Source organism: Megachile rotundata, chromosome 6 (assembly GCF_050947335.1).
Source record: "Megachile rotundata isolate GNS110a chromosome 6, iyMegRotu1, whole genome shotgun sequence".
NCBI lineage: Eukaryota > Metazoa > Arthropoda > Insecta > Hymenoptera > Megachilidae > Megachile > Megachile rotundata.
This window is the reverse complement of record NC_134988.1, coordinates 12,195,749-12,210,761: the sequence shown is the minus strand read 5'-3', so window position 1 is coordinate 12,210,761 and position 15,013 is coordinate 12,195,749. Positions and strand designations below refer to the sequence as shown.

At 31.4% G+C, this 15,013-nt stretch overlaps 1 protein-coding gene across 5 annotated transcripts in view; it reads right to left on the bottom strand.

The window, feature by feature from the left end:
* The window catches only part of LOC100882556 (uncharacterized), a 26,145-nt gene extending 11,132 nt beyond the window's left edge, over nt 1-15,013 (bottom strand). Inside the window, exons 1-6 of one of the 5 annotated variants that reach the window (XR_013038571.1) lie at nt 14,771-15,013; nt 6,956-7,114; nt 6,677-6,886; nt 5,072-5,273; nt 400-560; nt 46-174 (exon numbers count right to left, since the gene is read on the bottom strand). Coding sequence is in view for 1 of the 5 variants with exons in the window: in XM_012285080.2 (XP_012140470.2) it covers nt 46-174; nt 400-560; nt 5,072-5,273; nt 6,677-6,886; nt 6,956-7,114; nt 14,771-14,800 (891 nt within the window). In the remaining 4 variants the exon portion in view is untranslated. Of the gene's footprint in view, nt 1-45; nt 175-399; nt 561-5,071; nt 5,274-6,676; nt 6,887-6,955; nt 7,115-10,387; nt 10,520-14,745 lie in introns of those variants that run through there. The other 4 variants (XR_013038573.1, XR_013038572.1, XR_013038574.1 and 1 more) reach the window with 4 other exon arrangements.

Here is a 15,013-nt window from a genome sequence, read left to right as displayed (position 1 = left end):
AAATAATACTTTCAGAATTGCATCTAGTATTTGTTAGTTATATACTTTGTGCAAAACGTTTAAACCGTTGTTGTCTTTGCCACAAAGAACTATGGGCGACGTCGAATCGATTTTATTCCTGAGTTCATCTAAATCGTTGTTTACTGTGGCTGCATGGACATCTTTTACGGTACCCTGTGATATAGAATAAGTACATTTAGATAAATTATAATTTTTGTTTCTTTTTTAGTACAATAAATTATTTCTTTTTATAATTCATTTTGTAATTCATTATAATTTATTTCATTATTTCATTACAATTCATTTTATTATTTCAATATAATTCATTTTATTATTTCATGTATGGGTAATGGTAATAAAAAGGCAAAATTATGAGCTTTTTTAAGAGTCGATACTAACCATTATAAAGGGTACAGCTTCCAGAAACCTTTTTACGCGAGGGTTGTTGCTGGTCTCCATTCGCAACCTGTTACCGTGTCCTTCCCACAGGACTTGCTGCAATTTCCCAAGATCTCGATTGTGGATCCATATTCTTATTGTAGAAGGTTTGAAATCCAGAGCTGAAAGTATTACATCTTGAAAATATTAATTAGCCAAACAGGTCCAACCTTCCAAAGTCCCAAATTCCCAATGTTCCAAATTTGCAAGTGTCCAAACTCTCGAATTCCCAAACCCCCAATCTTCCGAATTCTCTACTTCCAAAATTTCCGAAGGTCCCGAATTCCTAAAGTTTCAAATTTGCAAATTTCCAAACTCCCAAATTCCCAAACCCCTAAGCTTCCAAATTCTCTACTTCCAAAATTTCCAAAGTCCCAAATTCTCAAAGTCCTAAATTTTCAAAATTCCAAATTTCCAAGGTCCCGAATTCCTAAAGTTCCAAATTTGCAAATTTCCAAACTCTCGAATTCCCAAACTCCCAAGCTTCCAAATTCTCTACTTCCAAAATTTCCAAAGTCCCAAATTCTCAAAGTTCTAAATTTTCAAAGTTCGAAATTTCAAAGTTTCCGAATTCCTAAAGTTTCAAATTTGCAAATTTCCAAACTCTCGAATTCCCAAACTCCCAAGCTTCCAAATTCTCTACTTCCAAAATTTCCAAAGTCCCAAATTCTCAAAGTCCTAAATTTTCGAAGTTCCAAATTTCAAAGGTTCCAAATTCCTAAAGTTCCAAATTTGCAAATTTCCAAACTCTCGAATTCCCAAACCCTCAATCTCCCAAATTTCGAAAGTCTCGAATTAAGGTGCCTACTGATTTTGAAAAATGATATTACTCTTATAAAAATAATATTCTAAGAAATATAGAAATAATATTTAATTTGTATAAATCTTTCATTATACATAAAACTTGTATGACCATGTAAACTGATCTCCATTTTTTCCATCCAACAAAACTCCATTTTTCGTTTCAATCACTGTATTAAATTTTGATTGAACAAAAGTATAGTTTAGTTCTTATACTATAAAGTTTGTTAGAATTAATGAAAAGAAACTGAATGATCTGAGTTAATAACTTTATTGAAAATATAATATATGACGTCCTTCAACTCCAAAGTCCCACGTCCACATGTTTAATAATTGATAGTAATATGAATTAATTGAAAGGTTATTGTTCTATAATTTTTCTAAGTGTCGTATAGTCTTCTGGGTATACGTATTTCGGTTATTAAAAATTGACGAGTAGTAACATTTACAAGTTCACATCGCATGTTAGAACATCGTGATTAATATTTTAGGCACTCGAGGGAATCCAGCCAGTATCGATTTTGTGTTCAACATTGTTATTCTTCTGACAACGCAAATAGAAAGATAGCAATTTTTAATCCTTTCTAGACCTCGTCTTTTACATACCTCAAGTACATTAAACTAGGAAACGTTCAAATTCTCTGTAGCTAAAGAAATCAATCATACTACGATTAAATATAAAACTGTGAAGCAATCAAATCGATTTTTAGATAACTTTAATGATCAGTTAATGTTCACGCGTTTGCATAATGTTTTTGTACTAGTATAATTACTATAATTGCGCATGCATGATCCAGGAAACTAGAATGTAGGGCATTTTAGCACTTAGGGAGAGTTATAGAAGAGAGTTAAATATTATACGTTATATAAGATTGTACCATTACATCGAATTATTAAAAAAAACTAATTTCCTTGCAATATTCAACAATTTGAGTAATAGCGAATTAATAAAATTAAAAAATTAAAGATTTACAGACACAACAGAGATTTATTGAGACAAATTTTTAAATAAAATGTAGAAGAATAAAGTTTAAAGCTTCAGTACAAAATAACTTAAAATAATTTAAAGCCTCAGTACAAAATCATTTTCCGTTTAATATTATAAATGATGTCGATACTAAAAGCACGTGAAAATCACATGTTTCATTAGATTTAAATTATAAGAAGGTACGTCGAGCGTTTCGTTTTGACCTGAATTGCGTGTTCCACGGTGGATTAATAAATTTTTGAAAAGCCAGCCGAGTGCACGGACCCCGTCACTCACTGACACGTTTACACCGTATCTACCTTACTTGTTTTCTTGTTAAATAGATCAATCAAGCAGCCCGGAAATGCTGGTACACCTTATAGGTACCGACATCGTGTGACTTAACATGTGTTGTGCCTACTATGTTAATAATACATGTCTATGTGTCTCGAAATTTTCATGTGTCCAGATTCTTGGATTTCTGGATTTTCTTTCCTTCTTGTCAAATTTTTTAATTTGTAATTTTTTGATGTTTGACAGAGTTCAATTTCTATGTTACTTTCTCAAATTATAAATTCCTACATTTGTTATTTATTAAATATACAAGTTCCTAAATTTACAAATTATGAAATTGACAAGGTAGTAGATTCACAAGGTTCTAAGTTACTACAATTCTAAATTTTCAAACTTTCAAACTTAAAAAATTCCTAAATTGTCGAGATGTCGTATTCTCAAGTTGTCCTATTCCCAAATTCCCAAACTTCCAAACTCTCAAATTCTCAAACTCCCAGATTTCCAATCTCCCAAATTCTCAATCTCTCAAATTCTCAATCTTTCGAATTCTCAATCTCTCAAATTCCCAATTTCCCAAATTTCCAAACTCTCAAATTCCCAATCTCCCAAATTCCCAAACCCTCAAATTCCCAATCTCCCCAATTCCCAAACCCTCAAATTCCCAATCTCCCCAATTCCCAATCTCCCAAATTCCCAATTTCTCAAATTTCCAATCTCTCAAATTCCCAATCTCCCAAATTTCCAAACTCTCAAATTCCCAAACCCTCAAATTTCCCATCTCCCCAATTCCCAAACCCTCACATTCCCAATCTCCCAAATTCCCAATCTCCCAAATTTCCAAACCCTCAAATTCCCAATCTCCCAAATTCCCAAATTCCTAATGCCCCAAACTCTCTAATTCCCAAATTTCCAAAGTCCCAAATTCTCTAATTCCCAAATTTCTAAAGTCCCGAACTCTCAAAGTTCCAAACTTCCAAATTTCCAAACTCTCGAATTCCCAATTTCCTAAATTCTCAAATTCCCAAATTCCCAAATTCCCAAATTCCCAAATTCCAAAATCCCTAAATACCAATTCTCACTCTCCCAATTCTCAATCCCCTTTCTCCCTCCCCAAAATTTCCAAATCCTCCCCAACCTGACTCTCTAACCTAACAAATTTACCAAGTCTGACGTGTAATCCGATTTGTGTACACGTGTTCACCGTATGGTTAATAAAACTTTAACTCAAGTCCAAGAAGAATTATAGGTCTCTAAAAGTTCGTGAAATGTCGAAACTGTTTAACTACACATTAAACACAAGGTTTAAACGAGTAAATCATGTACTATTTACATACGATGACAAGAAATTTCATTTTGTACCATATGTACAAATTAAAATTCCGAAGTAATGACACAGCTCTGCTTAATTCATTTATTTCTACTTCATAGAACCGTTACGTCACTGTATGGTATAGTCATCATTGATTTATCGCGAAAATTCACCTTCCGCTTTTCTAAACTATTCACATTTTCCCGGAACAGTTTAATAATTAATTCATGAATGACGAATGAAAATACCATAGCAAGGTGGCGACTTTTAATTTGTCGATGAATAATTTTTAACGCGAAATGTTTGTGTTAACGTATTATTGTCAGGAATTTAAAAAATCACTTTGTTATGTCAGTGTAATGGCAATCAGTCGTTTAACAAATTATAGTTTTTGAACATCTTTTTAATAATTCGTTGCTCGATCGTTCGGAACATGTTATCTTATCGATCCTGGCAATTTTCCTTGCCTTACACATTTAAGTTCTATCGATCCTTTCGGGTCATTACCAAGAAGATTCTGTAGGGTATATGTCAAGGAATCTACATCCATTGATTTTACAAGGTTGACATTAATCCCTGTATTTAAGCTTGGCCACTTTGTGTGCGGTATTTTATGAGATAGAGTGTGCGTAGGGTCGCCATTTTTCACCTTGAATTCCGTACAAAGTACAGATTATAGCTCTTCCTTGAAATTGAGTACTCTATTTCAAGTTCAAAAATAATTACAAAAAATAAATTCCACCAATGTTTTTTAAATATCAATAATTTTAGTGTATTTTTTAAAAGATGATATGTATTGGAATTTTTTAATCAGTATCCTTGAAATATTAAACAACAAGAACAAAACTAAATTATTACAAAAAATAAATTCCATCAATGTTTTTTAAATATCAATAATTTTAGTGTATTTTTTAAAAGATGATATGTATTGGAATTTTTTAATCAGTATCCTTGAAATATTAAACAACAAGAACAAAACTAAATTATTATAAAAAATAAATCCTACCAATATTTTTTAAATATCAATACGTTTAGTGCATCTTTTAAAAGAACAAATAGTTTGAAATTTTTTAATCAGTATCCTTAAAATATTAAATAACAACAATAAGAACAAAACTAAACTTAATGAACAATTTAGTGTAGGTACTATTATAACTATGAAATGTTCTGACGATTAAAAATGAATTATCTGTTAATTTTTTTGACTGTTATGTTAATATATGTACGAGGTTTGTAGTTGATTAGTGTACCTGATTACTTACATTCTTTGGAGCTGCTTGTTTTTCTTCGAGACATGATTTCCACTTCCGACAATTCGATCTCTGATCTGTGATCTAGGTAATAAGACGCAGGGTTGCCTTTCTTATCGCAAATACTTGCGTCGCACTCGTTTTCTATGAGAACATCCCAAATGGTCGCAGGGTCTTTGCAACCGGCACAGTAATGCAAAGCTGTTCTACCTTCCTGAAAATTTATAAGAAAAATCTAGCTTGTATATATAATTTTTAAATAAAATTATTGAGGAGAAATTTAGCTTGCAAACTTCTATAATTTGAAGAGCGTAAAAATTCAATAACATTGCACTTCGAAATTGCTGTCCTTCCTGAAAATTTACAAGAAAAAATCTAACTTATACTTATAATTTTATGTAAATAAAATTTCTGAGAAGAAATTTAGCTTGCAAACTTCTGCAATTTAAGAAGTATAAAAATTAAAAAAAATTGCTGTTCTACCTTCCTGAAAATTTATAATAAAATATCATCTAACTTGTGCACATAATTTTATTTAAATAAAATTTCTAAAAAGAAATTTATCTTGCAAACTTCTGCAATTTAAAAAGTATAAAAATTCAAAAAATTGTAAATTACCTATAATCACCTAAAGCATCTAAACTTCATAAAAAAAGTAATCAACTCACAATTGCTCAAACGCAAAAATAACTTTTCATTTCACCAAAAATAATATAACAATTTTACAATATTTCTCAGTAGAGTAATAAAATGTCTGAAGAAGAGGAATAAAATATGTGAAGCGAATGAACAGTGCCTCAAAGTCTTTTCTCTCTGAAAGTTGCGCAGTGAAAAAAGAGGAGCAAGAAATATTGCCACTATTAAAGAAGTATTCCAAGAGAATGGGGGTGTAAACGCCAAGTCGACGACAGTTAAACGGAGAATGTGTGAGGGTTGAATTGTGATCGGGGGTGAAAAAGGGGGTGAAAAGTTGGCGTTTGGCATATTTCAGGCTGCGTGTACCGGGACGCAATGTTAGATGACTGCAGGGAAGAACAGGTGGTTTACACTTCGTTATTAGCCCTGGCACGCGATCGTCGTTACGAAAAATGACTTTTCGATTATTCACGAGTCGAATATCTTGCTCAAACATCTTTGTCACGATACTAGTGATCTCGCAATTGATTCATATCGAAGTTTCTATAGTAGTTTTATATTCTTTTATATATTTTTCTTTATCAAGTTTTTATCTTTATTTTGGTCGATCTTTTAGGTCTTCAAGTTTTCTGACTTCGCTAATAAAATTAGAAGTTGTGAGTTGTACAAGATTATGCTGTATGCAATAAGACAATGTAAATAAGCAATTTTTGAATTGTTAGGTTAGGTTTCAAGCTTTAAAGTGTCCCACGAATTTTTCACCCTTTCTGCAGGTTTCAGACATTTTTCATTTCTGTTACATATGTTATGTAAGTGTTGCATATACACAGTGTAAAAGTATAAAAGAATAGTATAAATAGTATAATAGTATAAAAGAATTTCTTTGTCCTATCGTATATGCAATATTTAATAAATTCTATGTATGAAATTCTGCAGAATTATGAAGAGTTAAATGTGTAAATATAAAAAGTGGAGATATACTTTATCTTTCTGTTGAACAGTGATGGGATAATTTTGCACGAGCCACTCGACAATGTCCAACTGATCGTAGTAAACCGCTTTGTGAAGCAAAGGGATGCCGGAAGGATCCTTCGCGATGGCCAACTTCTTCTTAGGCTCCTCCAATATGAGTCTTTGCGTCTCTGCCAAGGAACCACGCACAACTGCGTCATGCACCTGAGATATTTTCGTCTGTAAAAGAAAATGTTATACAGATCTTCCCGTACATTTTTCTGGGAGTAAATATGTCGCCGAGTTTACCAAGTAGTTTGGGAGTCCTTTCAGGAAGACTCGAGTTTTCAGATCTGGAGAGTGTTCACCTAACAGACGAGCTCCGCGCCCTTCCAGCACGACATGTTCTAATTTTTCTACTTCGCCACGTAGTAACCAGGATTTTAGCGTTGTTGGATTCATCTGCGACTGAAATTTATTGACAATTGTAAAATTAAATTGAGTAGTGAGAACTGGTGTCTTGAAAAGTTTAGGGGACATGTTGGTTGAGTGAAGAACAAATTAAAAAATTAAAATTAAACTTGTTTTAGTTGAAAATATTCTGGGAGGTCTGCAAGATCATATGGGGTTGTTAACTTGTTTAAAACAGGTTTGATTGAGTGCAAAAGATTAAACAAGAGTTCAAAAGTAACTTTTTTATTTGCATTTTGTTCTCTCAAATTTTCAAACGTAGGTTTTTAGCGTTTAATTTATTTTATTATGCTTTTAACCTTGGTATAATTATTTTTAAATGATCAAATGATTTATAAGTAAGAAACTTAGGTGAATATTTGAGTGCGTAGTTCCTAGAGGGTTAGAAGCCTTGGTTAGGTGTCTCTAAAAATAGAAAAATAAAGGTGACAGAAAGTCGTTATTAAAAGAACTATACTTTTTTCCTAAAAATACGACTTAAATCCGTCAATATTCCACAAACGTCACGAATCACGAGTCTCGTAGCATTCGTTATTGATTCTCCATCAGCCTTACGGAATCGAAAGCATATCTGTTTAAGTTCCCCGTTTCAGTATTATTGAAGACATACCTGGCACGTCATTCATAAAAACAATTTGCAAAATGAAAATTTAATATCATCAACGAAAGCTGGTTATTAGATTGATCAGAGTTCAATTGCTTAATTTTATTCATCATTTGGGAATTCCCATGAAACTTAGTGATACTTTAAAGTTATCGTTGTTATTTATTTGAACATGGGTCAGACATTAATTAATTAAAAGGAGATAATAATGAATCATATCGTATTGAAGGGGTCAAAGAAATAAGTATTAATGATCAAGGAGAAACAAATTAATATGGCGCATTCTTGCTGAAAAGACGGGTCGGGAAATCCCATGATTTGTGGGTCAAATGTGAAGCTGAATGTGGCACGAATAACGCAATCGCATGCTTTATTTGCGTCGAGATGTTCACTTATGGAGAAAGTTTCTTTAGATTCTATTCAATTTTACATCAAAAACTTAGACACAAGATTACTATTCAATTATAGGCATATCACTATTGTTTTAGTGTTATTATTTAGTTTTTACAATCATATCACAAGTTTAACTGCTTGAAAAATTATGGTATTATTATTTTTATTGTATCTTCCATTTTAATATTTTAAAAAAATTTTTAACATAATTGATGTTAATTTAAGTATTATTTTAATTGTGTCTCAATACTATTGATCAGTATGTTCAATCATTTTGAATAATTTTTTAATAATTCCAATATTGATGTATGTCAATAATATTATTAACGATAATATGTAATTAATTAAATAATATTACATATTGTTTATAACATGTAATAATGTTATTTGACATAATTGATGTTAATTTAAGTATTGTTTTAATACTGTCTCAATACTATCAGTCAATATTTCCAATCATTCTAAATAATTTTTTAATAATTCCAATATTGATGTACATCAATAATATTATTAATAACATGTAACAATATTATTTAACATAATTGATAAACATTTAAGTATTGTTTTAATACTGTCTCAATACTATCAGTCAATATTTCCAATCATTCTAAATAATTTTTTAATAATTCCAATAATGATGCACATCAATAATATTATTAATAACATGTAACAATATTATTTAACATAATTGATAATCATTTAAGTATTGTTTTAATACTGTCTCAATACTATCAGTCAATATTTTCAATCATTCTAAATAATTTTTTAATAATTCCAATATTGATGTACATCAATAATATTATTAATAATATGTAACAATATTATTTAACATAATTGACAATCATTTAAGTATTGTTTTAATACTGTCTCAATACTATCAGTCAATATTTCCAATCATTCTAAATAATTTTTTAATAATTCCAATATTGATGCACATCAACAATATTATTAATAATATGTAACAATATTATTTAACATAATTGATAATCATTTAAGTATTGTTTTAACACTGTCTCAATACTACTGTTCAATATTTCCAATCATTCTAAATAATTTTTTAATAATCCCAATATTTGTTTGACATTGTTTAACCAAACTTTCTAAATAAAAATTGCATGTGCATGATTGATCATTGATTTAGTGCACGTGTCAAAGTAAACACATTAATAAGTCACAGGAAGTATTTACTGAATTCCAAGAAACTCTTTTTCATTTAATTTTACAGTTTAGAGCACGTGGCGGCAAAATAGGTGGTTAATTTTTGCGACGGTAAGACGTCGAGTTGATCGAAACTAATTGCAGTCTAGCTACGTGACTAATAGTAACGTGAATGACGTCGCTTTTTTTTCAATGGAAATATTTGTCGATTATCTATTAAGGAAAGTTGCAGGAAAGCATTGATTATGGAAATTGTGCAACTCTGAATCGAGCGCATTAGCTGAATTGTAAATTCATTCACTCTAGGTGTTAATCAATAATGCGTGGGTCTGAATATATCACACATTCTTATAATTGAATAGTTGCGGTGTAACAGTAATTTGCAAAATAAGCTTTTAAAAATTGATGACAGACTCTATACATTTAATTTAGCAAGTAGAAAAAAGAAAAGTTGGAGAAACAATTCTGAATTGAAATTACACAAGAAAAAATAAAATTCGTTATTAAGTTAAAAATTATTAAAAGGTATTTTAATATCAATATAATAGAGTAATTCAATAAACGAAAGGAAAAATAAAAATTGAAACAGAATTACTATAATAATGTAAAACCACAATAATGCAAGACAAGAGACTAAAATACAGAATACATCAAAACTAAAACACTGTAAAATAGAAGAGCAATAATTTCAATAAAAGAAGAATTTTTAACAGAAGGAAAATAAATTCGATACAAGAAGAATTTTTAACAGAAGAAGAATAATTTCAATAAAAGACCAATTTTTGAACAGAAGAAGAATAATTCCAATAAAAGACCAATTTTTTAACAGAAGAAGAATAATTACAAGTAAAAAACCTCGTCGTTACAGAGAACTAACATACTTGACAATCCACATTATCAAGTAATATTACTTGTTTTTGCCGTGTGAAAAATAAAAGAAGAAACTGAACAAACAACGAGTGCACAGATTGCAACAGCGGTGATTGCGATCAACAAATAAAAAGCATTCCGTGGAAAACCATCAACAACAAAGCATGTGAATAGTGCGCTATCGACGCCTATCGATCTGATCTTGTCAATTGTTCACCATAATCGTCCTTGAAACGCGTAATTACCTGATGGACATCGGATCACAGCGAACTCGTCATGTCGAAATGATAGTTCGCAGCATGTTGCAATTTTGTCACGAACGATCGAGAAAATCGCGGCTTTGAAAAAGGAACGGTGCGATGCGAGGAAGCGTCGCGCGGCAAATGAAGCGGATAGTAGGCGTCGCGACGCCACCTGCGAACTCGTTTCCATAGATTTAGGGTCATCGAGACTGGACATTCGTTTCTTGCGGGAAACGAACTAGGAAACGGGCATCAAACACACCCTTCTTCCTGTTCGACTAGCATCGATCGTTTGAGGGGATTTTTAATGTTTTTTAGATGGTTTGGGAAAATTGGGGTTGATGGTCTAAGTCATTTTTTATTTTATTATTTGATTTCAAGTTTGTAGGTGTTTGAAGGTGGATGGTTATGAGTTTTAGAGTTATCGACTTTTCAAGGTTTCAAGGATTCAAATTGTGAAATTTCCAAATTTATAAGTTCCCAATCTCTCAAATTTCCAAACCCCCAAGTTCCTAATTTCTCAAATTTCCAAGCTCTCAAGTTCCCAATCTCTCAAATTTCCAAGCTCTCAAGTTCCCAATCTCTCAAATTCCCAATCTCCCAAATTCCCAATCTCTCAAATTCCCAATCTCCCAAATCCCCAATCACCCAAATCCCCAATCACCCAAATCCCAAATCTTCCAAATTTCCAATCTCCCAAATCCCCAAGCTCTCAAGTTCCCAATCTCTCAAATTCCCAATCTCCCAAATTCCCAATCTCCCAAATCCCCAATCACCCAAATCCCAAATCTCCCAAATTCCCAATCTCTCAAATTCCCAATCTCCCAAATCCCCAATCTCTCAAATCCCCAATTTCTCAAACTCCGAATCTCCCTAATTCCCAACCTCCCAAATCCCCACTCTCCCAAATTCCCAAACTCCCAAATTTCCAAAACCTCCAAATCCTCAAATCCCTCAAACTCTCAAACTCTCAAACTCTCAAACTCTCAAACTCCAAAATTCCCAAATTCCCAAATCCTCAACTCCTAACTTTGCACTTCAAGAAGTCCCCTAAATTCCTAAACTCCTAAACAAACATTGCAGTCAACTTCCTCATTTCTGTAAATAATTCAAAAAACTTAGTCGCAAGATAAACGACTGCCATTTGTTAACAACTTTCCTCGTTGCTATCATTCCTCGAACTCCTATATTTGGTTTAACAAAATATCTTTATCGAGCGGCTAGTATGTACGCGCGTCGTGCAAGCATTTCCATAATATCCTCCAGTAGAGTTATCGTAGGATTTACAATTCCTCGTTCAGTGTAAATAGTTCGATTTGAGGGACTTCACCAACGACGAGTTGGCCTCGTGCAATGTTCTTATAAGAAACTTCTTACTAATCGAAGTGAGGGGAAATCAAGGATTCGTGATGTTTTAATAGCCTATGTGATTCCTCTTGAAAAACATGACTAATCACAGATGTCTGCTTTGTTTATGTAACTGTTCAAAGTACATTAACTTTTGATTAGTATTTTTTATTTTTTTCAATTTTATTCATTCACGAATTCGGGACATGTTTTTATTGATGTGATTTCTTTGTTGTAAAATAGAATGATTGATGAAGAAATGGAGAATTTTTAATTTAATGAATGGAAAGGAATCAGACAGTTTCTTTTATGGATCATAGAATTATGATATCATAAGGATAGAATTCGTTTGTTTAAATATTTCATCTGTTAAGTATTTTAGCTGCCGCCATTTTGAAACTGTCGAAAGATCAGACAGTTGATTTTTAACAATATTTGTTATTTTTGCAGTACTTATTTCTAATTATATACTGACAGCATACAACTTCTATGTACATACTAATAATTTACTAACAGCGTATAATTTTTAGTAACATTCTAATAATTTACTGACAGCATACAATTTCTAATAACATACTAATAGTCGAAAATAAGGGTTTTGAAGCATCTACCCATAAATTGTTGTTATCAGCAGAAATAAAGATTAAAATTTCATCCAGACTGTAATCGACACTCAGGATCAGTAAAGCAGACTATTATACGCGATGCAAAATAACTATTGAGCCTCTCTATCATTAATTATGCAGTAATTCATTATGTTAGAACTCCACAAGTTTTATAAGAAATTGATCACTTTGACCTTCACAAGGCTCAAGTATAATTTCCACGTGTCTCTGTGATGAAAACTGCAAGTTTTTTTCGATGTGAAGCACGTAGTATTCAACAAAATGGACGCTAAATATTGAGGTCGAGCTGTTTTTAGATCAAGCTGTTTTTGGGATTGTTGAGATATTTTTAAAACTCAAGAATTTGGAAATCAATTATAATAATTAATAGTATATGAATAATTTGGAAGTGTAAAAGTTTAGGAAGTTGGAAATTGGATTTGTTAATAAGTAGAGAATTTAGGATCTTCTGAATTTATCAATTTAGAAACTTCAAGATATAACTTTAATCTAAGTATTGATACTAGAAAATCTACATCAAACTTCAACTTTTTCAAAGATATCAAATTTTGTTTTTTATTAAACTTCAAAATCATAGATGTCTTGTACCTACACAAGTTTGGGATTGATCCTAGAAAATGTCCATCAATCTTCAACTTTTTCAAAGATATTAAATTTTGTTTTTTACTAAATTTCAAAATCATAGATGTTTTGTATCTACACAAGTCTGAGATTGGTTCTAGAAAATCTTCATCAAACTTCAATTTTTTCAATGATACTAAATTTTGTTTTTTATTAAATTTCACAATCATAGATGTCTTGTACCTACACAAGTCTGAGATTGATCCTAGAAAACCTTCCTCAAACTTCAACTTTTTCAAAGATATTAAGTTTTGTTTTTTATTAAATTTCAAAATCATAAACGTTTTGTACCTACACAAGTCTGAGATTGATCCTAAAAAATCTTCCTCAAACTTCAACTTCATCAAAGACACTAAATTTTGTTTTTTACTAAACTTCAAAATATTACTTCAAACATGTACAGTTCAATATTTCAAGATCTAATATCTACAAGTCTGAAGCTACCATAATATACTATGGTGTTTGAATATCAGTGCAAGTAAAATATTAAACGTCAAAATGAAACTCGTATCTCTTATTCATCAGCGACGTCGCCATTAATCGAAAGGCAGGCATCCAAACTATTATCGACTTTTACATTCGACTTGCGATGCCACGGCCGATTGTTTTGCTCGTTCGCTAGTCGTTTACCTCGTTTACTTATTTAACTTGCAGGCCTGTAAGTCGGATCGATATTCTTTAGTGCAATGACACATCGATCACGCTTGCATCGTGTCCCCCATTGATCAAGATACGAGATCATTACAATCGTTGTCACGTGTTCAAAATTCGATGCATTAATATTTCATTCGTTCGAAACGTGATTCCCGAAATCAGATCACCCGAAATTTATCTTTCGATATTTACTATCAGTTTTTAGTCGATTCTTTGGTATCTTATTTATAAATCGATAACATCATGATAACAATATTTTTTTCGTGTACAAAATTATTTATAAAATACGATAACGTCAGGATTTATGTAATTAGATACACCGTTATGTCATATTTATATAACTCTTGAAAAAGTTTCATATTTTTGTTATTAAAGTTCAATTTTCCACGTTTGAACATGGTAATTATCCTTGAAATTGTATTAAATAGTTAATGGGCCATATAATTATCATAAATGTATCTTTATGTCCATTTTATGGATTTAATAATAGAATAATGTGCAAAGTGTACTAGATGCCATCAAGGAAACATCCTGTCTACAAGAATTTATAAATGTCGACACTTTTCCTTGCAATTAACGCGTGACAACTATGCATTTCAGTAGATGACACGTGTTACTATTTTAATACCGAATAACAATGATTAAGCATCGATATTGTCGCGAATTCGTAGAACGCCAGATAATCGATTATCAGTTTTCTGAACGGATCTTGCAATTCGATTCGCAGTTACTCTTTGTTTTTCTATGCGATTATTTATTGATTTATCAGCAAGTATTCTTAATTTCAGTAATATTTAATATTTTATAGCTATTACATTTTGTGAGATTCATTTTAGTCTCCATTTTAACCTTACAGAGTTTGCGCCATTTTGTTGAAGAGAACTTTAAGATGTCGCGAATTTAATTGCTAGTCTAAAATGTTTTACACAGCAAAGAATATATATAAACATATATATAACAAATAAATATATGAACATCTAACAAATATATGCTTAAATATAATAAATAAATACACATGTATAAAAAATTAAATATATAAATAATAATAAAGAATGTGCAAACAAAATGTACAATAGCGAAGTTGCAAAAGTGTAATGGTACAATTAAACAAACCATTTTTGCGTTCTTGGAGTTATACCATTTTCAAAGATGCTTTTCGGTATTTCATAGTGGTTACGATTCATAAAAATCGGTAGCCATGATTTTCACGATGAAACACGTACGAATGCCACGGTGTTTTTCGTTCGACTGACGATGCGTAGTTTTCCACGTGTCCTACTCAAGCATGATTTTTATTATTTATAGAGAGTATAGCACACTGGCATTTACGTCTTACAGTCACAATGAAGACGGTAGCAAGATTCTGTCAATCAATGTGACG